We start from the raw sequence: 25,707 nt of genomic DNA on the forward strand, positions 1-25,707 counted from the left end.
AATACCAACATATGGACCAAATTTTGTTTGATTCCGCCAGTTACTTCCTGAGGAATAGCAAGCACGCGTAACTCGAAAAACGTCCCATTGCTCCACCCCCCTTGGAGGAATTCGCGCCAAAAACTAATGGGCACAAGTTCACATAGGGGCACATATGTGTACTAAATTTGGTTCGATTTCATGCGGTAGTTTTTGTTGTAGAGCGGCCACAAAAAACTGGTCACACACAGACGTGACAAACATACATACACACACACACACACATACATACATACACACACACACACACACAGACAGACAGACATTTTCCAAAAATGGTCGAAATGGACTCAGCACACCTCAAAACGTTCGAATCCGTCAAAATTCGAAATTCGAAAATTTGCACGAATCCAATACTTTCTTCTATATATTAGATATAGAAGAAAGTAAAAATATTGAGGGGTGTCTTGTTATCTAGGAAACACTTTTGTTTTTTACATGTACAGGGATGTGCCGACCAAAACTCTCTTTTGGAGCAATCTTGGGAGCAAGAAAATGGCGAGTTCGGAGCAGTAAAACGGCAAATTTGGAGCAGATTGGAGCAGTAAAATTGCAAATTTGGAGCAGCCTGGATCAGTAAAATCGAAAATTTGGAGCAGCTTGCAGCAGCAAAAATTTAAATTTTGCATCAATTTTTAGCAACTATGCATATTTCAGGGCTGGAAAAATCTTTAAAATTCAACATGTCCCGTCGAGCATGTTTGTCTAAAAAATACTTACCCGAATAAAATTTACATGCTCAGTTTTTTTGTTATATTATAACAAAAATATTTGAATCCGTCATATAGCATTAATCGGACAAAAAACTAATTTAAAAATTTTATATCTGAATCAAGAATTATTTCAATATAAAGCATAAAAAAAAGGTTTAAATAAATAGTACATAATAAGTCGTCACTAAAATTAACAATACTCAATTAAAAAAGTATGATAATTGCATGCCCAACCGGGCATGTAAGGGTAACAGATTCATTACTGATCGGAATTTTTACATGCCCTGGACATGTGAGACAATATAATTTTTGAACCCTGATATATTTCACACAAAGAAACAACTGTGACTTATACATCACTGCTTTAGTTGCACATTTAAGTTATAGTGCTTTGATACCTATTTTTAAAATTTGTTTGCTTTTATGTTCATGTATACATGAAAACGATAAAATATTTAGTTATATGCATGTAACTCAAAAACATATTCAAAAAGTTTTTTTTAAAAAAAAAAATCAAAAAAAGAATGGTTAAATTTAAAAACTTTACTTTAACAAGTTACAAATGAGTTTAAAGAGCTATTAATTAATCCTTTTTTTTCTTTTTTTTTTTTGGTATGTGCAAGTTATTTACTTATATTTGACCTTATCACTATTATTATTATTTTGGCATATACCGTATTTTCCTGCATATTACCCGCAGGCGGCATATAATCTGCAGGTCCTAAAATGGGCCTGAAGAAAAAAAAAGCTCTTTGTATAATCTGCAGATAATATGATGTAAAAAAAAAAATTGAATTTATCATACCATTTGAGCAACTAAAACTAAAAACGTGAAAAGGTAATTACTTTGAAGGCATAATCAAAATTTAATCTGTAATATAATCTAAAATATAATGATTTCTTCCTGAAATCATGATTTTAGTATGCTAATTACTTGAAAAACAGAGTTGAGACAAAGAAGCAAACGGTCTAATCTTGTGCAAATGGCTTCCAAATTCACTGACTTTTTTATTTTACATTACCTGAATTGCGTAAGAGGAACATTCAAGCAACCTAAAATAACCAACATACAGGCAGGCAGCGAGAAGGAAAATGCAAGCTTTGTAAAATAAGCAACTTTCAGTCGGTGTACGGTCTCTATCTGTGAATCCTACTACAGTGAAACCTGTGTAAGTTGACCACTTGCGGTACAGTACTTAGGTGGTCAACTTAGACAGGTGGTCAACTTATAGAGGGTAGTAACGAAAACTGTTTTTTTTTTTTAATTTCTTGCCCTATGCATTCATTTTTTAACTAATTGGAATACTTTAAACTAACTTTCATTGTTTAAAATTACTTTAAAACAAAAAGTAAAAATGTTTTTAAATATTTTCAGAGATTATTTACCAGAATGACGTGTAAATTATCAAATAAATTTAAAATTTCTGTAAATCGACCGAAGAAAAAATGTCTCATTGCTTATGAAAAACTACTTACTTGACATTAACAATTCCTAAAAACTCATAACAAGTCAAAAGTGACTTAAATTCTTCATTTGATTTTTTCTTGTACATTTGTAACAATGGTAATCTACTTTTCAACAAAATAACTCCTTAATGAAGTTTGACGCATTTTCTGGGACTTAACATTAGCCCAATGTTTTTCGATAGAAACATAAATATTCATTGTTTTCTTTTTTTTTTTTTTTAATGCCTAGTTGCTTATTTGATGCATAACTGATTAAACTTTTAGTACAATCTAATGCTTTTGCCAAGTGGTCAACGTACAAAGGGTTTTTTACAATACTCCAAACCAAAGCTGGTGTATATTAGTGGTCAAGATAGACAGGTGGTCAAGATAGAGAGGTGGTCAAGTTACAGAGGTTTTCTTTCATTATATAAGATAGGACTAATTCCGTTCCTGACAAAAGCGGTCAACTTACAAAGGTGGTCAACTTACAAAGGTGGTCAACTTTACAGGTTTTACTGTACAAATATTGAGGTTCAATGCGTTGATGTTCACAGTTCCAAAAAAAAATCACAGATAATCCGCCGCAGCGTACATCCGCACCTCATAAACTTTGCCTTTTTAAACAGATAATATGCAGATTATATGCAGGAAAATACAGTATGTTTATCTTAATAAACTGAACTACTTGATTAATAAATCTGAAGATCAAGCAAAGGCAACATAATTACTTTTATTTTTTAATGTTTGATATATAATCACAAAATAAATAATGAAATTAAGATGAAAAAGTTGCTGACAGCAAATATTTTCTAATTAGTAGGTGTTTATACATAAATCGAGCCAATTTGCAGTCAGTTTTTTTTAATGTAAGGAGAGTCAGTTAAAATTGGAATGCAAAAAGATGCCCAGAGTCGGAGAGTCGGTATGTTTTCCAACGACTCCGACTCCTTTGCCCAAAAATCAGCCTGACTCCGACTCCACAGCCCTGGGCATGGCAACCCTATTAGGGTTAACACTCAGTTTTGGAAAAAAAAAATCCCTGAGTGTAACATTATATACAAATAAGCGTACACTGATTATTTAAAAAAGAACGTTAATATATTAATATTTTCATCACAGTGGTAAAATATACTAAATAAAAATAAGGAAAGTTTGATTATAGTTAACTTTTTGAAACAAAAAAATTCTTCTAACATTCATTACTTGGACTTTAAAAGATCGTTAAATAGAACAATGAATATTGACAATTTTGCTCTTATGATTGACATTTCAATATTTATGAAAACAAAAATAAAAACTTTAAGCAAAAATAGCATTTTTTATTTTACTTTATGAACTTATTAATATTATTATTATTATTTATTAATTTGTTTTGGTAGTTTATACATTCGAACATTGATTTTGAAATTACAATTTAAAAGTTCTCTGGATTAGGTTTTAGAAGAAATTTTCAAAATTCCCTGGATTTTCCCGGTTTCTTTGTTGATTTTTAAACTCCCTTGTTTCTTTAGGTTTCCCTGTGGCATGGCAAAAGTGTAGTTGCACAAAAATATACTTATTTATTCCTCAAGAACTTACTAGCTTTAAGTTCATCAAGCTCATCAGCTTGCCAGCAAGCAATGCCTTCTTCATTATGCTGGGTAAACCTTTCCATTTCTTTTTTTAATCTTACCATTCGCTGCATAGTCTATAGGAATAAGAAATGCAAATTATTGATTCATTCAACATTTTCATTAAAATAAATATACCAAATAAGATATCATTTGTATCATTGTTCTTTATTATCGCAACATAGATCATTTTGACGCTGGGCACAGAGGAAAATTCGAAAATATTTTACTTGTCCCATGGACTACTATACATTTCCTACCAACTGAATGAGGCAATGGCTGAGCTGGCAGTGATACAGCCTTCTTATTAAACTATTTTTAGACTAACTTTTCCAACACTGATATCAACAATGTATTCTATTCTGCATTAGCTGGCATATAGTAAATTTATCGTTAATTCAGGCAGAACTGATAGTGGAAGTAAACAAAGCTTGGCGATACAGTTATCTGATTGGCGTGGGAGGGCGAAAACAAGGCCAATCAGATGAACTAGAGACGTACCGAGTACTCGGTAACTACTCGGTACTCGGCCTACTCGGCCAATATGCCGAGTACTCGGTACTCGGCCAAATTTTGATCAGATACTCGGCCAATACCGAGTAGTTGCAAAAAATTGAATATATTAAAATTAACAAAAAAGCTCAAGCATATATAATTTTCTGCAACCATTTACAATTCAAATTTAAATTTTGAGAATAATGAAGTTTGAAATACTTCAATGGAATAAATCTTGGTTCGAATGTCTCGAAAGTTAATAAAACTTTTTTGTTAAAAATTGTGCAAATATGGAATTTTTGCTACAAACTAAAATTAGTTATAAGATATATAAAAATACCTTAGCTTTAAAAATAAAAGGAAATAAAACAACGTTAGAAGCACAGTGCTGGATCACTGCAGATACGTGTTTTGGCGTTACGAGGAATTTCTTTTTCAATGCACAAAATGTGATCTCGTTGATTTAAAGGCATCCGGCAAAAGTCGAATTTTTTGTCGTATGCCTTTACATTCTTTAGTTCACATGTTATGCACTGAAAAGACGATCCTTGTAACACAGAAAAACGTGTCTGCAGTGTTCCTGCACATTTGTTTTTTTGTTTTAAAAATTATTCATGTTTAGCGAACTAGACCTATAATGAATAAATTTGTATAATTTGTTTTAATTCCAACTTGATAAGTCATACCTTTTATTTATTCATTTTTAATTTAAAAAATATTATTTTTGCAAAATTTTGTAGTTAAATTTCAGCAGGAATTTAGTTTAAAAACTATTATATGGACAAGGAGGTCTATACTACTATTGCAATAAGTTCAAAATTCATCGGTGTGTGTCGGTGGTCCTTCTTTCAACATAATTGATACTGGGAAACTCGGCCAAGTAGTGAAAGGCCGAGTTACTCGGTAACTCGGTACTCGGCCGAGTAGTAAAAGGCCGAGTACTCGGTACTCGGCCAAAGTGCTACTCGGTACGTCTCTAAGATGAACCAAATGTTCCTGAGGAGAATCGCTAATCCAATGATTTATTCATGAAAGTGGCAAAGGTTGGCATCAAAGGGCAACCCTCTTTATTTACTTCCGCTATCAACTCTACCTGAATGCCCTATAGGGTTTACAGGGGTCTGTCCAGGATTTTTCACAGGGTCCTTTTTTTGGGAAAAATCAAATAATTTTGTGAAAAATGAATTAATTTTGTGAAAAATCAAAAGATTTCGCAAAAAAAAAATTTTTTTTTTTTTTTTTGTTAAAACGAAATTTTAGAATTTAGAGATGGCACAAACTGCATCAATTAAACTTAAAGTTGAGTGTTTTCCTCTTCTATGTCGAGAAAATCATTCTGGATTTTTTTTCTGATATTTGGCCGGGGGGGGGGGCATCGCTCTTTCAAGTATCAATATTTATCTACCATTCTACATTATGTTAAATTATACTAGATATATTTCTGTACAGTACTTAAAATAATTGTAACAAAAATATAAATAAATAAAATAAAATTCAGAATAGGGTTCAGCATTCAACTTTTTGACCCAAGACACTCTTAAAAAGCACAGAATTTGGTTTAAAACTCCTAAATTCCGTGATTTTAACAAAAATAAAAAGATATTTCAATTGTTTACCTCTTAACAAAGCGTAATAATCATTAAAAATTCGAAAAATCGGATTCCCATAGCGGATGCAAAGAGATCGCAATTCTCAAAGTGAAGGCATCAAAAGTATAAAAACAGCTTGTAAAAGAAATATTTTTTATAAAATTATTTTTAAATTGCATTTTAGAGTCCTATAATAAACATATCATTAATATCTGTGGACAGTTGACCCGAAAAATAAAATAAAATAAACCAACTATTTAGCATTTTAAGTTTTGACTCATAACAGAAAATGGAATTTTGCTTTAAAAACTTGAAATGAGAGTTCTAACAGAAATAAAGAGACTTTTCATTTATTTGAATATTAATAAAGCGAAGTTAGCTTGAAAAAAGAACAAAATGTGATTCTCATATCGGATGTTAAAAGATTGCATTTTTCAAAATGTAGACGTCTAAAGAAAAAAAACGGTAATTAAAAGAGTTTATTTAAAGTTAATCATCCTTGTTAGCATCGAAAAATCAAAACCCATATAATTTTCTCCCAAAATAACAATTAAACATCGCACCGGTGATAATTTTGAAGTTGGTAACACTATCTGAAGCGATCATATTTTTTCCTCACCCTTACTATCCCTTTGCAGTTCTAAGTTCATTTCGCAGATATATATATTATTATTGTTTATTAAATCATGAGAGGAGAAAAGTGCTTACCAATGCTTTTTCAGAAAAGTTTACAAAAACACCGCTGCTAATTAGCTGTGATAAAACAACCATTATATTTATTTGGCAGTAGCCATTATTTATCGCTTGCAGGAGCATTCCAAGAGTGCCGATTTTTTTTTTCTTCAAAATTAGCCGATTTTGTATAAGCTGATCCCTCTTATTTGTCTTAAAAAAAGGTTCCAAAAATTATCGGTTTATACACAGAAATATGCGTTATTTTGCTTTCAGATTTGCTCTTTCAATAAACAATTTGACAGATCCGATCTTGTTTATCAGAATTTTGTGAAGGGTCCGTTTTGTTTGATCGGGATTTTGTGAAAGGTCAGTTTTGTTTGATCGGGATTTTGTGAAAGGTCCGTTTTGGTTGATCGGATTTTTGTGAAGGGTCCGTTAACGGACCCAAATATCCTCTGGCCAGACCCCTGGTTTAGCTGGTTTTCAAACCCCTCTGAATGCTCCTTTCTGGCATGTCAGAGAAAACAACGTTAGAGAAATATATTACATTTAATACAATCAATTACAGTGATTAATTTCAAAAATATCACGAGTTCTTATTAATCTTAATAAATGGCTTAATTTTGTTAGAATAAATTAATAGTAGGTACAGTAGCCCCTCATTATATCGCTCATTCGGATACATCGCTCTTTTCTCCTGTCTCCCGAAAAGTTAGAGACAAAAAAAAAACACCTTGCTTTAAGTTTGAAACCATTTAATGAAAACACTTGATATTACTCAGAAAAGGTCTCTTTCTTCTTTATTTTGACAATGAATTAAAAACAATACGAAGATGTTTCTAAAATAATGTTGTAAGATTCCGGGCTGTTGTGCCTTGGTCTGAGTGTTGTTACTCCAAACATTTCGGCCGCTTCTGCGGCAGTCTTCAGTGTTAAAACGATCAAAGCTTCCAGGGAAGCGACTTCCTAGCAACTGATGCAGATTTTGAAGTGGTCATTATTTATGTGGGAGGAGCTAGCTCTCTTCGTTCAGGGCCAGAATTGGCTGATGAACGTACATCCTTGTTTCTAGTTGGCTGAAATTTGGCTCTCTTCATTTTGGTTGGGGATTTGCTGCTGGGCGTCCATCGCTTCATTCTTCAAAGATGCTTCTATTTTTCTGACGTTGCTGAGAAAGCAACGGCAATTCCTGTCATCCAAATGTACATACCTGCAGAATATTTTAGTTTAAGATAGTTAGGAATCTACTTGACATTTTCTTTTGTATTGATACTAAGGCCTTTACAATGAGGGAGAGACAGCAGGCAAGTGTGATATTGATCCAAGTAGAGGAAACCATTTGCCCTTCTCGGACTGCCTTTTAGTACAGAAAAGGTTTGCTTGCTTGCACAAATCAGGATTTGCATCAAAGAGAGGAAGAATGATATGGAAGGGCGAAATTGTTTTTTTGGAAACAATCTGGTTACTCTTACTTTTCGCTTCCTTTCTACAGCAAATCAAAGGGATTAGAGTGTCTACTGGGAATAAGTGGGTATTGATCTTCAGCTCACTCTTATCTTGCGGTAGCTAAGAAAGATAATCTTTATTCACCATTTGATGTGTGTACTTTTCTGAAGCTAAAAATGTGCTTAATTTTCAATCTTGTTTGTATTTTATTACGGATCTAATTGCATAAGTTCATTTTTATGCATGCGCGATTTTTCTTTTCCCGCTGAAAAGAGCGATATAACGGGGGTTTACTGCGTTATATTTTTATTCTTAATAAAAAACTAGTATGCTATGGCCATCACGAAATTTTTTCCCATATTGTTCTGAAGTTCATTAAGAACTAGTTTTAAAAACAGAGCACCGATTAGCCTTAAAAAACAATAATTCTGACAAAAATCAGATTATAAACAAATGAAGACTCTTCATCAAATCATATTCTTGGTACATATTTCTTAGATGGGCTAAGTTGCAAACAAATTAATGTGATAAAACACACAAAAGTAAGAGAAAAACTAATTGAGCATGTCATTTCTCTTGATATATGTTTACTCACTAATAAGGCACAATAAAACAGAACTATATATAAATTCTGTGAACTGAAATTAACACATGCAAATGCAGAACTGAAAATTTAAACAATCAAATTCTTTCATGTAGCAGTTAACAGTTAAAACGCAAATAACTGTACTAGTGCGTTTTAAAATAAAAAATGAGAAAATCTTTAGATATTTGAATGGGAATACCAGCACCTGCAAAATAAAATCACCTTGATCAATTCATGTGAAATTCAATTTTACAAAAATTTATATTTCTTAACAGAACTCGTCTCCCTTCAAAAATAAAACATGTCATTTTAACCCTTTCAAATGGCAATAGCTGCAGCCTTTTTTTTTTATTTAATTAAATTTCGTAATTTTCCTCGCTTTTCTTGTATTTCCTTCTGTATTTCACGAATCTTCTGAAGCTTTTTTCTCTGGATTTAAGTTGCGTCAGAAATGTCATCTACAGTAGTAAACAATAATAATGATCCTCGCAGGCCTGAAAGAATCCAAAGGTTGAAAATACTTCTCTGTTTTCGTAACTGTGAAAAAGTTTTAAATTTAAGATACCGTAGTAAACAGATAATTAAAAATAATTTAGCACATATTAGTTTATAATTTTTATAATATCTCTCAATAAAAGAACCTCATACAAGTGTAGAAATTGTTTTAAGGTAATTTCATCCTAAGAGCCCAGCTCACCTATTTGAATCATTTCCTTTGGTAGTGAAGATCATTGGTATTCGCCGAAAACAATGACAGACTAGGAGTTATTGTACGAGTGATACTTTTGACATTCGATAATCAATGAAAGAAATTATACTAATGAGGAAGGAGCAATTTTAAATAAATTTTTTAATGTTTCGCCCCCCCCCTTTTTGGGGGGAGGAGCGTGCGCCCTGCCCCTTTCGAGTAAGATTTTCATGCGCCCGCCCGCCTTGTCTGAAAGAAATTTAACAAGGGAGAACTCCCATCGGTTCTCTCAAGCCCCATCATTACAAAACTACGCTGCCAAAAATCACTCCTTCAACGGAAATGAATGAGGTTCACAGTAGCTGCGTTCAAAGTGACCTACATACTGACTATATGCTTTTCAGGAATGTACATTCCCCCTTTTCCCTAGAAAATTCTGGTTCGGGCCTCAGAGGCCCAGAGCGAGCACTCATGCTTTTCATTTCAGATTGTGAATGTAAAGAAAGAGGTTGGGAAATGCATCGCTGTTTAAGTTACAAAGATGAAATGAAGAGGTTGCAGACCTTGTTAGTTGAGGTTTCAACTGATGAGAACTCCATTAATGAAGAAGTTGATGAAGAAGAAGTTGACACAGAACAATATAGTGATCATCAGTAATGCTCAGAAGAAGATTTAGATTCATGTGTCATAAAACTTTCTAAAACCTTACTTTTTAAAACATATTTTGGAGGCGGTTTATCTATGTATAATCCAGTGTGTAAAACACAATTTTTTCTATTTTTCAAACTCATTTTACTGAAATAGCCACTCCGCGCCTACGGAGTCCCCGCGAGCTTTCGTGTGACGAAAAGTACCGCAAGTTCTCCTGGGTTAACAAAACTTCATCACAGAAGCAAACTTTTTTTCAGAAAGGTGAAGATTCACCCAAGCCTGACCCTGAAACGTAACTTTTTTTTTCTCACTTTTCCGCTTGTCCACTAGAAGTTGATTTCAGAATAAATCTGAAGGGTTTTAGCAAATCTTTTAAAACTAAACATTAAAAACCTTTTCATTGTTTGAAAAAATAATCACTATTGAAATATACTTGGTTTTTTATATGCATAGGATATAGTATCTCAAAAAAGCTTTAAAGCACATTTTCTAACGTATTTTCTACTAACACTACTACGTATTTTCTACTACAAAATTTCTATCAAACAGTGCCCTAATAATTGTATTAAATTGCCTTTTCATGTCACAAATAACATTGTGACGTATCGTGCTTAAAATGATCATTCAGGGTTTGATTTAGATGCAAATTGGATCTGCTTGCGACCTCTTCACAAAATTTTCTCAAGTAAAAGCATTCAAGTTTCCAAATTTCGCTTCTTAAAATTAGACTTTTCACAAAATTTCTAATGTAAAAACAGTTTTTTCATCACTTATAAGCTCAACCAATTCGTCTGGTAAGCGCCGTTTCTTTTTTTTTAATGGGTAACCTTTTGGTTCATCTTTAAAAAATAATTTGAACTTAAGAATGATTATTTTTAATTCTGTAAACTTATATTAGCATGTTGTTGCATATTAAATAACACTTTAAAAATTGACATTCATTGAATTGTTTTTTTCTAAATCAATGTCCGTGGAAGACATCAAATTTACATGTCAAATACATGATCAAGACTTGTTCTTATTATTATAAGTATGTTATTTGTAAAGCAATTTCTTTTATTACTCTATGCAAAGCACAATTGGTCATATTATGTCAAATAAATTTTTAGAAATTTTTCAGAAGATTAGTTTACAGAGATACAAGCTATCATGTATGTGACAAAGCTAATCACGTTTGGTGACATCATGTATGTGACATTGTACATAATGAACGGAGGCAGAACAAGGACAGAGCTCAAGTGATGTTTTGAGCAGTCTTCTAGCCTTTACAGAGTGCCTCAGACATACAGAAAAGCTATCCGCACGAGCTCTTCCAAAGTCACCAGAAAAATTAAAGCTGTTGTGACAGGATTGGCTAAGCATGTTGGACTAAAATTATCACAGGAGATGAAATATGAAGTAAAACAAAGCAATGAGACTGAAGCTTTAGTCACCAATATTTTTTTCCATCCTGATATTGTGTACACAGCACCAGGACGAAATGACAATTGGAGTAAACGGGGAAAGAAAGCGAGTGCGGAAATATTGCTTAACATTGCATGTAAAGGAAGCACATTTCTTAATTTTAGAAGAATATCCAAATAATCCAATTGGATATTCCAAATTCAGTAGCCTACGTCCACAGAATGTTTTGTTTCTTGAGCACACGCCAGCTGACCAGTGCAAGTGCTTTTTGCACGAGAATTTCCTTATGATGTTGCGTGGTCTAGGACTGCAATATAATCATCAATTTCGGGAGGGACTATTGTGTTCACAGATTACATGCAAAAACTTGCAATCTGATTGTTGGTAAAATAACTGTGAAGACTCAAAATGGAGCCTGTCTTACAATGAAAACTACTAAGTTTACATCAGAGTCCCATGTTCAATTTAAGCTTTGGAAGAAACACCCTGAAATAAAGCGGCTAGAAATAAAACATCATGAAAGCTGTGCTGCCGAGTTACTGAATGATATTAAAACTGCTCTTCCACATTTTCAAGAACATGTCTGCATTAAGCGAATCCAAGCATCGGCATTCGAGAATGACAAAAAGCATGTTTTAGTTTTTCAGTTGGATTTTGCGATGAATTATGGGTGTGAGGGGCAAGGAGAGGTGCAGTCAGCATTATGGAGTCGGAGCTTTGTTACTTTGTTTATTGCAGCATTGTTTGATCCACAAAATACTCTGTGTTTTCTTATTGTATCAGACAGTAATGATAAACGTAAAAGCACTGTTGCAGTGTTTTTAACCAACCTCCTAAATGTAATTCCAGTTAATAATAGATCAAAATTAATAATTTGGACTAATGGCCCATCGAGTGAATTTAAGAATCGGTACATGGCATATTTACTACATGAACTAAATTAAAATTCCAAGAAAAATTTCATAACATAAGCTGGAAATATACTGCCACTTCTCGTGGCAAAGGAGTTGTAGATGGTATTAGTGGGTCAGCAAAAGCACGAGTGCGGCCAGACGAGAAACAGTCCAAACAGCTTTAGATTTTTCGAGAGTAGCTGCTAAAGTTATGCCTAATATTACAGTTTTATCAATAATGCAACATCAAATCGATGAAGAATCTGAAGCTATAGAGTGGTCAAAAGCACAGGAGGTGAAAGGAATACAAAGTATTCATGCGATTATTTTTGAAAACTCTGAATTGCATTTCTACACTAATTGTGACTGTAAAGAAACCACATTCATTTTGAAATATTTAAAAGTAGATAACAAACAAATGTCAAAAGTAATTGTTACAGGTTCAATCCTTTTAGTAAAAGTTGCAGGGAAAATAAAAGATGGCAAAATTTTGTATGTTAAGTTTCGATTCCCGAAGATGAAAATCATGACTTAACTGTCTCTTATCTAAAGAAAGTATCAGCAACAAGCTTTTCTTATGTAGAGAATGCTGAACAATATCAAGTGTCTAGAAGTGATATTGTGAAAGTCTTGCCAATGCCTACATTTTCTGATAGATTTGTAATGTTCAATGAACCTGTCGATGCACAATTTGGGTAGACACGAAACTAAAATTAACCTTAATTAACGCAAATTTATTATGTTTTATCTTAAAATCATGTATGTCTAAAATAATTTTGTAGTTCTTACAGATAAAGAACTTATATAAGCAAAGCTATGCCTAAAATATTGCATTAATTCTGTACCCTGTCACACACATGATTGCCATGTCACAAACATGATACCTGGTTTTTACTTTTTTTAAAATGTACCTGGACCTAAAGAAGTGAAAAAAAAACTATTTTTATCAACTTCAGCTTAGATGTTAAATAAACAAAAAATATCAACATTGAATTATTTGTACATTTGCTGAAATTAATTGAAAGTTTCAAAATGGAAAGAGATTTCCAAAAATTGTCACATACATGATAGATACAATTTAATTATCTTGCATCTAATTAATTCATGCAATGTGTATGAAAAAATTTGTATATAAATGTAGTAGGATACTCTTAACAAATAATTAAAAAAAAATTCATGAAAATATTTAGTTTCAGTCCCCATTTAAAAAATTTATTTTGTTGAATTTTTTTTACAAATGTTTACAATGATCGTGGAACGGCCCGAAAGCAAAACATGAGTAAAAAAGAAAAAATACCTCTAGCTTCTATTTTGTATTACACATGTCAGAAAAAACACAGATGTGATTTATCATGCTCAAAATGGTTATTCAGGGGTCGATTCAGATGCAATTTGCAGATTGGGTCTGCTTTGCTTCCCTTTCATAAAATTCTCCCCTGTAAAAGCAGTTCCTTTACAAAATTTCATACAGTAAAACCTGTAAAGTTGACCACCCTTGTAAGTTGACCACCAAAGTTGACCGCTGTTTTTAGGCACAGAATTAGACCTATACCACATAATTCAACCTCTATAAATTGATACCTGTTTAAGTTGACCACTAAAGTAGTGCAATGCAAGTAGTCAACTTTCACAGGTTTCACTGTATCTTAAAGTTTGACTTTTCACAGATTTTTATTTGTCAATTGTGTGTTTATATGTGTCATGGGTAATCTTCGGAACCACTGCACATATTTGAAAAATTCCTTCACTATTTGAAATCTTTATAATTACAGAGTGGTATAGGCTACATTATCCATACATGTAACTATAACATTTTTTTTTCTATTATTCCTTTAAAATCTACTGTTCTATGTTTACTGAGATTGACTTTGAATGTTAACAAACCAGTTTCAGAATTTTCTTTTGCCATCACCATCATCAAATCCAAAGGTCAAAGGCAACTTTACTCAATACAACATTACCTATAGGAACATTACTTTTTACTTATCGGCAAGTTACATGTTCTTCTTTCTTGATTAGGAAATGAGGTGAATCAATCTATTTTAAAATCTCATAAAACCAGGGCCGTGCTTAGGGGGTGGCAAACTGTGCGGCCGCAAAGGGCCGCTAAAATATTCTGAAGTTAAAGGGCTGTGAAAATATTACAAGAGAATAAAATATTACTGTGTGAAAAAATATCTTCTTTCTAATGGTACCAACAAAAAGAAGATGCTATGGGACAAACTTGAGGTACACTGCGCATTAAAAATGGGCTATTTTTCATGTGAACGATATTGACAGCCTCTTTGGATGCCAGTATCTTTTAGAAAATCAATATTTATGCTCTGCATCTATCACCCATTAAAAGCAAGTTTATTGACAATAGAATTATATACAAAGTAAGAACTTTTGAATAATTTTTGTTCAGAATTTATGACATTCTAAAATCTAGGAAAAAGTTCCCAACTGTATTTTTCTTGCGACTTTGCCCATGTGCTACACAAAAGTTAATGAACTCATATTCAAAAAAATACTAGAAAGTATTGACAACCAAAAGTACTTTGAGCTCCTAAAATTTCAGGCTTCTAGTGTGATAAAATTTATTGTAATCTGAACTTAAACTTGGCAATTCGTTTCGACAGACAGAATTTCAAACTCGTTTTTCTCTCCTTATCGGAAAGAACAACATCGAAGAAAAAACTTATTTTGAAAGGAAAAAATATGTTCTTTCTAATCATACAGTAAAACCACTCTGAACCGACACTCCTCAAATGCGGACACCCCTCTTATGCGGATAATTTTTAATTTCCCGATTCCAAGGCAAATAGCATTATTAAACTCCTGTCCTGCGGACACCCCTCTATTGCAGACAAAAAAATTTGTCCTGTTAGTGTGTGCATTAGAGGGGTTTTACTGTATTAACGAAAAGAAGATGCGAGGTGACCAACTTGTGCTACAGTGCTTTGAAAATAAGCTACTTTTTACTTGAACAGTTTTGATAGCCATTTTGGATGACAGTAACTTTTAGAAAATAGATATTTAAGCTCTGAAACTGTAACTCATTAAAAACAAGTATTTTTACAATGTGATCACGAAGTACAAGCCTTTGAATGATTTTTGTTCAGATTTTATGACAACCTAAAATCCAGGAAAAAATTTCCCCACCTCACTTTTCACGAGTTTACACGCGTGCTATAAATAATCTAATGGCCCCAAATTTTCAACAAATACTTCAATGTATTAACAGTTAATTGTACTTTAAGCACCTAAAATTTCAGGCTTCCAGTCTGATAAAATTTTCTGTAAAGTTAGCCTAAACTTGGCAGTTTGGCACAAAAAGCTGGTCCACCATTTTGGATCACATTTTTATGAGATCCTAGATCTTCAGGATTTGTATATAGGAAGCTGAAAATTTGCACCAGGTTAATTTCAAAGGCATCTCTACACCTTTTTAAAATTTCTTCCAAATAGGAGATGTTCTAACGGGGACCCCTAGGTCACTTGATTCTTCTATATTTGCTGGTAGTAAAAATTCGTAAAAAGACAGAAAAGGGGCAAAATTTTTCATTCTTTTTCCGAATGTTGTTTTGAAATTAGATTTCAATTTCATATTTCATCCCCCCCCCCTACCGGAGCTCAAAACAACGCAATTTCGATACCAGCCTTTATTTCATCAATTACATCTTTTTCGGATTCCAAAAATTTTCTTTGTAACCATATTTTTTGTCATCATTTTTCAAATTAATTTTGTCATTACTTATAAAAATCTCGAACTAACTTATACAGCTGGGTGACACACTACTGCAGGTTGTGTTTTGGGAGAGAATGAATAAGTAACAAAAATGATTATTTACCGACTATTAAAACAAATTTCCCTCAGGGCCGCTAAAACTCTAAGCTTTCCCCTGCATAAAACAAAACAAAATATATTGTGTACCATTATTTTAAAATTAACTGCATGCATAATATTTATTCAAGAATTTTTCCATCCAAACAAGTTCAGGGCTGGGCGCTAGTCCCTTATAAGCTCAATCACTTTGTCTGAAAGCAAAAGTTAATAAAAGAATCCCTTTGTATCATTAAACATGCTCTTTGACAGGAATTTTTCACCAAAAAATTTGTAAAATAAAAATGCCCAATATATATATATATATACATGCGTCCCTCGGATAATACGGTTAATGCTTTCCGTGTAGCATCGAGAAACTGTGTTATAAGAGACTTCTTCAAAAATAACTTTTCAACTTATTTTTTACACTAATTAATCAAGTAATAGTAAAAATCATGTCAATATGTATCATGTTTTATCAAAACCGTGTTTCCTGTTGTCAAAACCATGTTATCCGAGACTTAGAAATAATGTGAATCAAGGGATGTGTACTGTGTTACATCAAAACCAAGTTTCGTAAAAACTTATTTGAGTCATTATCAAACATCAATAGAATGTATTAAAGAAAAATGAAATTCCATCTTTTTAAACATGACTTTTGTGTTCTACCAAAACCATGAAGTATTAAGTTCAAGTTTCGTACCGTGTAATATCGAAACTGTGTAATAATAATCGCAAATTTTTTGATACAGTGTAGTATCGAAACCGTGTAATAATAATCAAATTTGGTACTGTAATATCGAAACCTTGTAGTAATAGTCTCAAATTTCTTACCGTGTATTATCGAAACCGTGTTGTAGAAGTACCGTGTTATACAAAGGATGCCTATGTACATCTGTTGCTTTGAGGCGACATTTTTCCCCTCGCAATAAAATAAAAATTTTCAAAAAAAAAATTTCTTTCACAAAACGGGGACCTAAAAATAAAAACCTGAATTCACAACTGTAGTTTAAGTAAGAAAGATAAAGAAATTAAACATTTTCTTTTAATGTCATGTCTTAAAATATTGTGGTTTTAATATCATTTTATGTTTCTCAGATATAAACTGCCATCACTGAATGCAACTGGTAGTCCTGGAGATGATCCTATTCCTGACTACATGAATGTCCTCAGCATGTTTTGCAGTATGTTTGGGCTCATGATGAAGGTAAAAGTGAGCTTTTCAAAAATGAAATTATGTTAATGTTGCCTTAAAATTAATTTTAGTGATGTTTATTGTCCAGTTCTTTTGTATTTCCTCTTGTATCTAATCTGTTTTTTGTGCTATTCATCGCTTCATATGAGGTGTTTATTTTCTATCATGAAGAAAAAAAAACTATCTAGCAAATTGGAAGAATGAATAGGTAAATAAAAGTGGAATTGAGAAATGTAAAAAGCATTTACAAAACTTAACACACAAGTCTAAACCATTTTTAATTGCTGAATTAAAAACTCATTAGTTATTTCATTGGTCGCACTGATCAACTGATAACAACTAAACAAAGATACAACAAATTCCGTCTAATGCACAGAGCTGTTAAAAACCATAAAATTTCGTCTTAGATATCCCCCCCCCCCATCTACTATTCTGCCGTGCTAAGCGGAAAAGTGAAACCTGTGTAAGTTGACCACTTGCGGTGCACTACTTTAGTGGTCAACTTAAACAGGTGGTTAACTTACAGAGGTTGATTTATATATGATAATGGCTAATTCCGTGCCTGATAAAAGTGGTCAACTTAGACAGGTGGTCAACTTACAAGGGTGGTCAACTTCACAGGTTTTACTATCTGCAACTGAGCTCAAAATGAGAATATGCTAGTTAAAGTTTTACGCCTCCATGTATTTCATTCAAATGCAACTTTTTCGGATTAAAAAAAAAAAAAAAAATTTCCCACTGACAAATGACCATAAAACATTGTATTTAGGTAAAATATGTGACAAAGGACCGCCTGGTGACCGTAACTTAATTTTGATTAAAAAAAAGTGCAGATACTCCTTTTGTAGTTAGCATGGCAGTATTTTGAATTTGTTTTCTAAGTTTAAGGCAAATGCAATAACTATTCAAAATCTTAACTTTGCAGTGTGTTGAATTTTTCAGATTCCATAGAATTAGGAAGTATGAATAAATGTAAATAAAAAAAAATATTGCGTAACGTTTCTTGGTATTCAGTTGAGTATGGGGGGGGGGGGATGAATGGTACTAGTAAAATGAAAATTACTCATGACAGTTGGCTAAAAAGTTGATTTACACTCCTCATTATCACAGACATTTTGGGCTCAGTTTGGGGAGGGGGAGGGGCAGAGAGGAATGGTAAAAAGTCATCATATTGTACCCAGAAGGCTCTGGTTATGACAGTTCTTACATGTGAACTTATGACTCCCCCTCCCCTTTCTTCTGAAAATGACCTTTTATTATCAAACCCAGAAGCTGGGTCTGCCCTTGACTAGAGTATGTAAAAATGATTAGAAATCATTCAAGTAACTGCTAAAACTTACTGAATCATTTTACCTTCAAATCAGACTATTTACTGGCTGTCAGGTTGTTTATTTATTTAGAGGGCAATATTAAAATTAGGAGCCAAACTTAAACACAACAGCAAAATTTATTTATTTTAAACCAACTATCTCATTTAAAAATTTTGAGAACAACAATATGTGCATTACTAGTGCATGCAGTTCACAGTTACATCTAACACCCCCCCCCCCGCTTTTAGATAATACATTTTTTTTTTGATTTCTAAATATGAAATATAAGCAAAATTAAGTTACATTTGCCTTGATATCGGTCCACTTTTTTTTCGCTGCAGGAGAAAATCTAATAAAGTTAAAAACAATGTTCTGCTTTGGGGAACAATAGTCCTCAAATTTTGTAATAAGGTGTTCATAATTAATACTTTTTCAAGTCAAAATCAAAAGTATTAAACATTTCTAAACCTTGATTTCCCAGTAAATTCAACAAGATTGCGATTTTTATTTTGTCTGATTTGGCATCTTTTTCTGTCGTTACCAAGTAATTTTCTAACTTTTGTTTCAGCTTTTCCCATGATTCTTTTAAATTTCCTGACAAGAAATTAAAATCCCCAGGAGCACGAAACACATCCATTTTTAATTGTGGTTGCTTCCTTCTTAAACTTAATTTATCCACATTAGGATCTTCAGCATTTCATTTAATTTTTCCTCAGTAGGATCTTCTGCATCTTTTCTTCAATTTATCCATAATAGAATCTTCAGCATTTCTTTAAATTATCCGTAAAAGGATTTCCAGCATTTCTTAAATTTCCTTGATGAAAATCAAACGTTGATTTAAAAGAGCAAAAAAAAAAAAAAAAAAAAAAACTCATATTAAAAGTATTAGCCAAACTTAAACACAGCAACACAATATATATATTTTAAACCATTTTACTTTAGTAATTTTGAGACCAACAATATGTGCATGACTATTGTGTGCAGTTCACAGTTACTTCATTTGAATGGTTTATCAGTTATTTTAATGACTCCTAAATTTTTCTCCCCTAGTGTAAAAATTTGTTTTTGTAACTTAACTCCCTTTCAATGCTCTTGCTTTATTTGTGCAATTTTGGTGAAGTTATTATGTTCCTTTTGTTGTACAATTATTTGTCATCTTGTAAAAAATGCTTTTAATGCTTGATCCAAATTGGTTGCTATCTTCATTTATTTATGTTGCTTTGCATAGTCTGTCTTTAATTGATTTTAAATTTCTAGATGAAATGGTGTGCTTGGATTGCTCTTTATTGTTCAAGCATTAGTTTTGCTAACTCTCGGGTGAATGATGATACTAAACAAATTTTGAGTAGTTTCATGTAAGTAACGATTGTATTATATTCTTTAAATAAGTTTGGCTGCTGAGTAAATGAAAGTTTTGTCAAATGTTATGTGTTAACAAATTTAATTTAATTATAAATATTTCATATTGTACAGATCTTTGCCTAAGCATTCATGATAAACATTTTGAAATGACTGTTGGTTACAGTAGCATATCAAGGGGGGGGGGGGCACCAGGCGCAAGCCTGTCCTGAAATGTTCGTTACTGATGATGTAATGTTTATTCATGTGGAAATTATGTTTAGTAACTTTTTTTTTTGTTTTCATTTCATTTCAAAAACTGGATTCTTTTTCCTCTCTCTCTCTTTTTTAACTCTTAAAATTTGTGGCATGTCACCAAGCATAGCCTAAGAATGCATTTTTACACCTTCAATTTTGAAAATTTGCCGAGGGAGAGCACTTGCTCCCTAGTCAACTGTTTTAGCATATTGCCTAAAACTGCATTTTTAAAACTTCAATTTTTAAAAAACTTCTAGAAACATGTCCCAAACCCTGACTTTCTACCAAATGTCATAAAATATAAAGTAAAAGGCGATTTTAGAACGTCACTTACAATAAATTCACAAGGAAAGTTCCCCAAACCTCCACACATTCCTTAACGTTACTACCAAAGATAGCCCGAAATTGCGTCTTTAAAATTTTAATTTCGAAATTTTTCCTAAGGAGCTTTCATTACCTTCCATCTGCTATCTCATCTAACGTCTCTCAAAATGGACTAAAACTGGATCTTTAAAACTTCTGTTTCAGGTAGTTTCTCGGAGGAGCTCCAGACCCCCTAAACTTCACCAAAGGTAGTCTGAAAGTGATTTTTACTGAGAAAAAATTTTGGAAGGGCACTTCATTCTCTTGGCTTAGTTAGTCTGGTCCTAGTCAATGTATTAGTCTTCAATGAAAATCAATGGCCCTCTTAAAGCTGTCTACCCCTTTGCTCATTACCACCTCTTCCAATAAGCTGCTCCAAGTGCCCACAACCCTACTAAAGTAGTAGTTTTCCCTAATTTCCAGGTTAGCCTGAGGTTTGAATAGCTTAAAACAATGATCCCTCGTAATGCTTTTCCTGCAAAATTTTTATCCATTAACGTCATTCATTTTGATAAATTTAAACAACTGAATCATGTCCCCTCTGACTTTCCTCCGCTCCAGGCTATACATATTAAGACTATTAAGTCTGCTATCATAGGCGAAATCTGAAAGTTCCCTTACAAGTATGTTATTCTTTGAACCCTTTCCAATAGGCAAATATTTTTCCTCGGATAAAGCGACCAAAACTGCACATCATACTCCAAATGGGGTCTTACTAAACTCCTATATAAAGGCAGAATAACCTTCTTAGATTTGTTTAAAATAGATCTATTGATAAACCCAAGTATTCTGTTGGCTTTGTTACTTGCAATGCTGCACTGTTGGCTAAACTTGAAGTCCTGATTTATTAAGGTACCCAGATCAGTAACATTTTCTGCCGAACTAATGATTGAACCCTGTAAAAGATAACTCGTACGCTTATTTCCATGAACTAAGTGTAGCACTTGACATTTCCCTACATTAACTGCCATACCCCACTTATCCGTCCACTTACTAATATGATCTAAATCCTCTTGAAGCTGTTTTACTTGTTCTTCATTTTCTGCAATCCCCATAACTTTTACATCATCAACATAACATGCAATAAATTAGTAGCACACGATTCACCTTTCCTTAACCCATACTGCAAACCAAGGGTGCCCATATGCAAAATATTAAGGGGGGGGGTGCTCATATTTTCCCTATGGTTTAGCAGGATATTCTCCCCATATAAACCTATTTCAGTACAGATTTAGAGTTATTACAATTTGACATTTTTAATAACTTATTCATTATTTGCTGGAGAAGAAATGTTTTTACACTTTTGCAAAGAAAAAAGTACTAAAAGCAAGGAAGTTCTGATTTCAAAGGGGGAGGGGTTGAGCCCCCTATTACCTCCCCCATATGGGGTTTCCTTGCTGCAAACTAGTCAACAGACTATTAGTCTAAGAAATTCATCATCTTAATTTTGATCAAAATTTCGAAAATATTACAAACCACTGAAGTTAGACTTACAGGTCTATAATTCCCAGCTCTACCTTTAGACCCTTTCTTGAAGAGTTGCGTTATGTTAGCCAGTTTCCAAAGGCATTAGCCCTATGGCAAATGCCCTTGGAGAACTGTTAGACAAATGGGAGCTTACTGAACTCATATGAGGTACGACATGCCAGTAATACTGGTAAAGCTTGACCATGAAAAGAAGGCAGATGACCTTGAAGCAAAACATCATTTGTAATAGGTAGAATCCGCTAGAAAGCACCAAATAGTTAGAGGCATTGTCTCACTAATCCTATCTATTCCAAAATAATAACAAACAACCTATTACAAATGATGTTTTTTGTTTAAGGTCATCTGCCCTCTTTTCAAAGGTTCTAAAATTGGAACATGTTGGAATTTGGAACAAAAGCTGGGTCAGCAACTTCTGTATTTTGCTTGCCAACACCACACTCAGGAAATGATGATTTCTGCGGTATTCATACAATGCATGGGTCCATTCACGTCCAGTGGATCTACAGTGCTGCTTTTCAAGTGATTTTAGCAGTCATAGTCAACAATGGATCATTCTAATTTTGAACCTGGAGTAAGAAACGCTCAGGTGTTGGTAACTATTTGATAGACATAGGATGTCTACCTAAGTAAAGATATATTATCATTATTTTCTCATATAATGTAACCTTTAGATTTTATTTGTATTATGTTATTGTTCCTTAACGAACACTAGATTTGATTACATGAGTAATCTTGGAAAAGCAAACGGCACGTGTGGTGGGCGTTGCCCATGATGGGAAAACACATACTTCGGGAAAACACCTGACGTCGATTTTCCTAGAACAAATGATGGTGCTTGCACACGCTTCGGGCTTGACCACTGAGGTTCACTGATTAGGTAGCGTTGGTATGCTAATGTGATTCGTGGATATAAGCGTGGCTGTTATCAGTTGATAGCTCACTTCTTACACAGCCTCGATGCATTGTCTTGGGTTCAGGCAAGCCAACTTGCTGTTTGTTCCGCGAGCTTTGGCTGTTTGCCTTTTTGCTTTTTAAGAAGGATGTTAGTTACCCATTGAAGACTTTGTTCATTCATGAACAAAAGTTGGGTCATTTTGGATTTAAACGAACTTTATTAAACAGATCGATAAGGTAGTTTCAATATCGTCATAATTTTTTTAATTTACTTTCATTGAAGCCATTTATGTTTTAATAAACTAATTGTTGTTAATTATACTTCTTGTCTTCAGTCGCATTGATTCACGAACTCAAATTAACACTGCTAAATATATTATGTTGTTTGGGTAAGATTTCAATCAGTAATGGAATTTGCACAAAACTAACTTCTGATGCCACAAGCAAGAGAAGATTATAGGGAGATGTTGGAGCTTGCTGTCATTTTCCTGGGGGGAACTAATTCTTGTGGCGTACTCTTCCATGTCCCAAGAGCAATTCATCATGCCAGACGTATGTTGAAGATTCTGTATAGCTTCAAGTTGTGGATGTTTTGAAACCAGTTCAAACTTGAAATAGAAGAAAGGGAAGGTATTAATAAGATCTCTATTGTGAAGGAATACCTGAGAGCTTGGTTTGCAGTACCCCTACCTGTGTGAGCACCAAGAAATGATTTGGAACTTTTTCAGTGTCTTGTTGCATATAAAGAGGAAAACCCAGAAATATGAGCTGCAGGGTTCATACGCTCCGGGAAAACTTGGAATTGTCAGGGAAAATGATATAGTTAAAAATGTCGGAAAAGTCGGTGAATTTTCCAATCCCCCCCTCCCCCCCAAAAAAATTCAATATTTTTCCCAAAGAATTTTGTGCCATGAGATCTGATCTTCGTTTTTATTGATGTTTCCAGAAAAAAATTTAAATTTTTGAGGTAAAATGACGCTGGCAATAAAAAAGTGGCGACCCATAAAAACTTCCACAGTCGCCATTTTTGGCCCTCAATAGTTCCCAAGAAAAAATTTTCTCTTGTGAACAAGAATTATGCACAAAAGGGGGACAAGACGGTTTACTGCTTTGGAATCACAAGCCTAAGGATGGGAGAATGGATCGGGAAAATCGTTTTTTTTTTATCGGAAAGTTTTTTTAGTAACTTGTGAAAGGAGAGCGCCGTTTTTGGTCATTTACAAGATGGAGGTAGACACGATGCTTAGAAGCCTAAGTTTCCAAAAACAAAGCAAAATTGGATGTTTTCTTTAGCTGCAAACTAATGAAAGTAATGCAAAATATGCTAGGAATTTTTTTTTTCATTTAATTAATTACAAAGAAATGAGGTGCAAATATGAATATATAACATTTTCCTTAACAATTAATTTATAAAATTTTCATGCTTTTTCTAAAATAATTTTTTTTTTTTTTTTTGCAAATAGTAATAAAAAACCAAATAAACCCAGTTTAAGAAAAAAAACTGGTTTAAACCAAAAAAAAAAAAACAGTTTTTTGTTGTTTTTTTTTCAAAAAAAAAATGTTTTTATATCAACCCCGGTTGTGGTTAATAAATCTTTATTTAAAAAATGTGAAGAACATGAATAGATAAAATAAAGTTCAGTTAGTTATTTATAAGTTAATTATTTAGTTCCTTTGTAAATTTCATTTCCAAATGCTTTTGTGATTTTCTAAAACAATTAATGGCCATCCTTTATTTTGTTTTGTTTGCTATCCTTTATTTTGTTTTGGTCTATTATTATTTTACTAACTTCACTGTAAAAGATAAAACCACATAAAACAAAAAACTTCATTAAACCACAAAACACTGCTTTAATGTGCCTTTTTATCTCTCATTTTACTTAGCTTCATTGTGCCTGCAACAAAAACTTTTTTAATTTAAATTTTATGTGTATTTTCTTTTGATTATTGAGAATTTCAAAATGGTTTTACATTTATTCTGATACTTGGATTAACAAAAATATATTTAAAAAGAAATAGATAAAAGTTAGAAAAAATGGATTTCTCCACCAAGTTTTTAATAATTTGAAGAAGTTTATGAATAATATACATTAGCATGTTTAATCTAGCCTCAAAAATTCATTGTGACTTAAATTTTTACAGGCTGTCCATATCAGCAGTAGTAATGTCATACTTGCAGAATCCTCAGCCAATGACGTTACCTGGAACATCATAACACAGGACCTCAAATGCAAACACCTTATTCTTAATTTTCATAATGTTTATTTAATTCAAGGAATGAAATATTGTCAAATGTCTCATTACTATAAAACTGATAAAAGGAATAATTATTTCTCTGACATTGTATGTTATTAAATAAAATGCAACATTTTGTAAAATCATGATTTCAAGATGTCTTTGTTGAAAAAAAAAATGTGATACTCTAAATTTTAATAAAAGTTATTGATTTGTTTTCTTTGAGGTTAATGAAATTTATGGCTATTTGAATTTGTGCTAAATTTCAATTTGCTGTTGAAGGTTGTAGAATAAATTTAAAAGTTTGGCAAAGACTCTCATTTAGAATTCATTTCTGTTCAACAATTATCATATTATAGTTGAACAAAAATCCTTTTGTAATGAAATAAATTATAACAATGTTTAATTACACATTTGTGCAATTAAAGTTTGTTAAAGGATTGCTGTTTATGCAATTGAATATTAACTGCACTGTGTGGGGTTGATATTAGTTATTAAAATAATGCGTGATTTTTTTTAAAAAAAAGGGCAAAAATTGTGCCATTTCACTTTTTATTTCTCTCAATAAAGTGAAACATCA

The 25,707-nt window shown here is 32.7% G+C and overlaps 2 protein-coding genes across 2 annotated transcripts in view; one reads left to right on the top strand and one right to left on the bottom strand.

The window, feature by feature from the left end:
* Positions 1-8,713, bottom strand: part of LOC129234481 (ubiquitin-conjugating enzyme E2 T-like) — a 31,696-nt gene extending 22,983 nt beyond the window's left edge. The window contains exons 1-2 of the mRNA XM_054868482.1: positions 8,612-8,713; positions 3,780-3,888 (exon numbers count right to left, since the gene is read on the bottom strand). Coding sequence (XP_054724457.1) covers positions 3,780-3,885 — 106 coding nt within the window. The 5' untranslated portion in view covers positions 3,886-3,888; positions 8,612-8,713. The remainder of the gene's footprint in view (positions 1-3,779; positions 3,889-8,611) is intronic.
* A 209-nt stretch (positions 8,714-8,922) lies between these two features.
* LOC129234482 (PAT complex subunit Asterix-like) lies at positions 8,923-25,352 on the top strand. Its single transcript, XM_054868483.1, has 4 exons — positions 8,923-9,112; positions 17,145-17,253; positions 19,809-19,906; positions 25,035-25,352. The coding sequence occupies exons 1-4, from the start codon at positions 9,054-9,056 to the stop codon at positions 25,105-25,107; spliced, it is 339 nt and encodes a 112-aa protein (XP_054724458.1). The 5' UTR covers positions 8,923-9,053; the 3' UTR covers positions 25,108-25,352.
* The last annotated feature ends 355 nt before the right edge of the window (positions 25,353-25,707 follow it).

This window comes from Uloborus diversus, chromosome 1, assembly GCF_026930045.1.
Source record: "Uloborus diversus isolate 005 chromosome 1, Udiv.v.3.1, whole genome shotgun sequence".
NCBI lineage: Eukaryota > Metazoa > Arthropoda > Arachnida > Araneae > Uloboridae > Uloborus > Uloborus diversus.

Coding starts and splice junctions, on each gene's coding strand:
- LOC129234482 (XM_054868483.1), top strand. CDS start 9,054: ATGTCATCTACAGTAGTAAACAATAATAATGATCCTCGCAGGCCTGAA. Junction 9,113..17,144: donor AGGCCTGAAAGAATCCAAAG/GTTGAAAATACT, acceptor TATGTTTCTCAG/ATATAAACTGCCATCACTGA. Junction 19,907..25,034: donor CAAATTTTGAGTAGTTTCAT/GTAAGTAACGAT, acceptor AAATTTTTACAG/GCTGTCCATATCAGCAGTAG.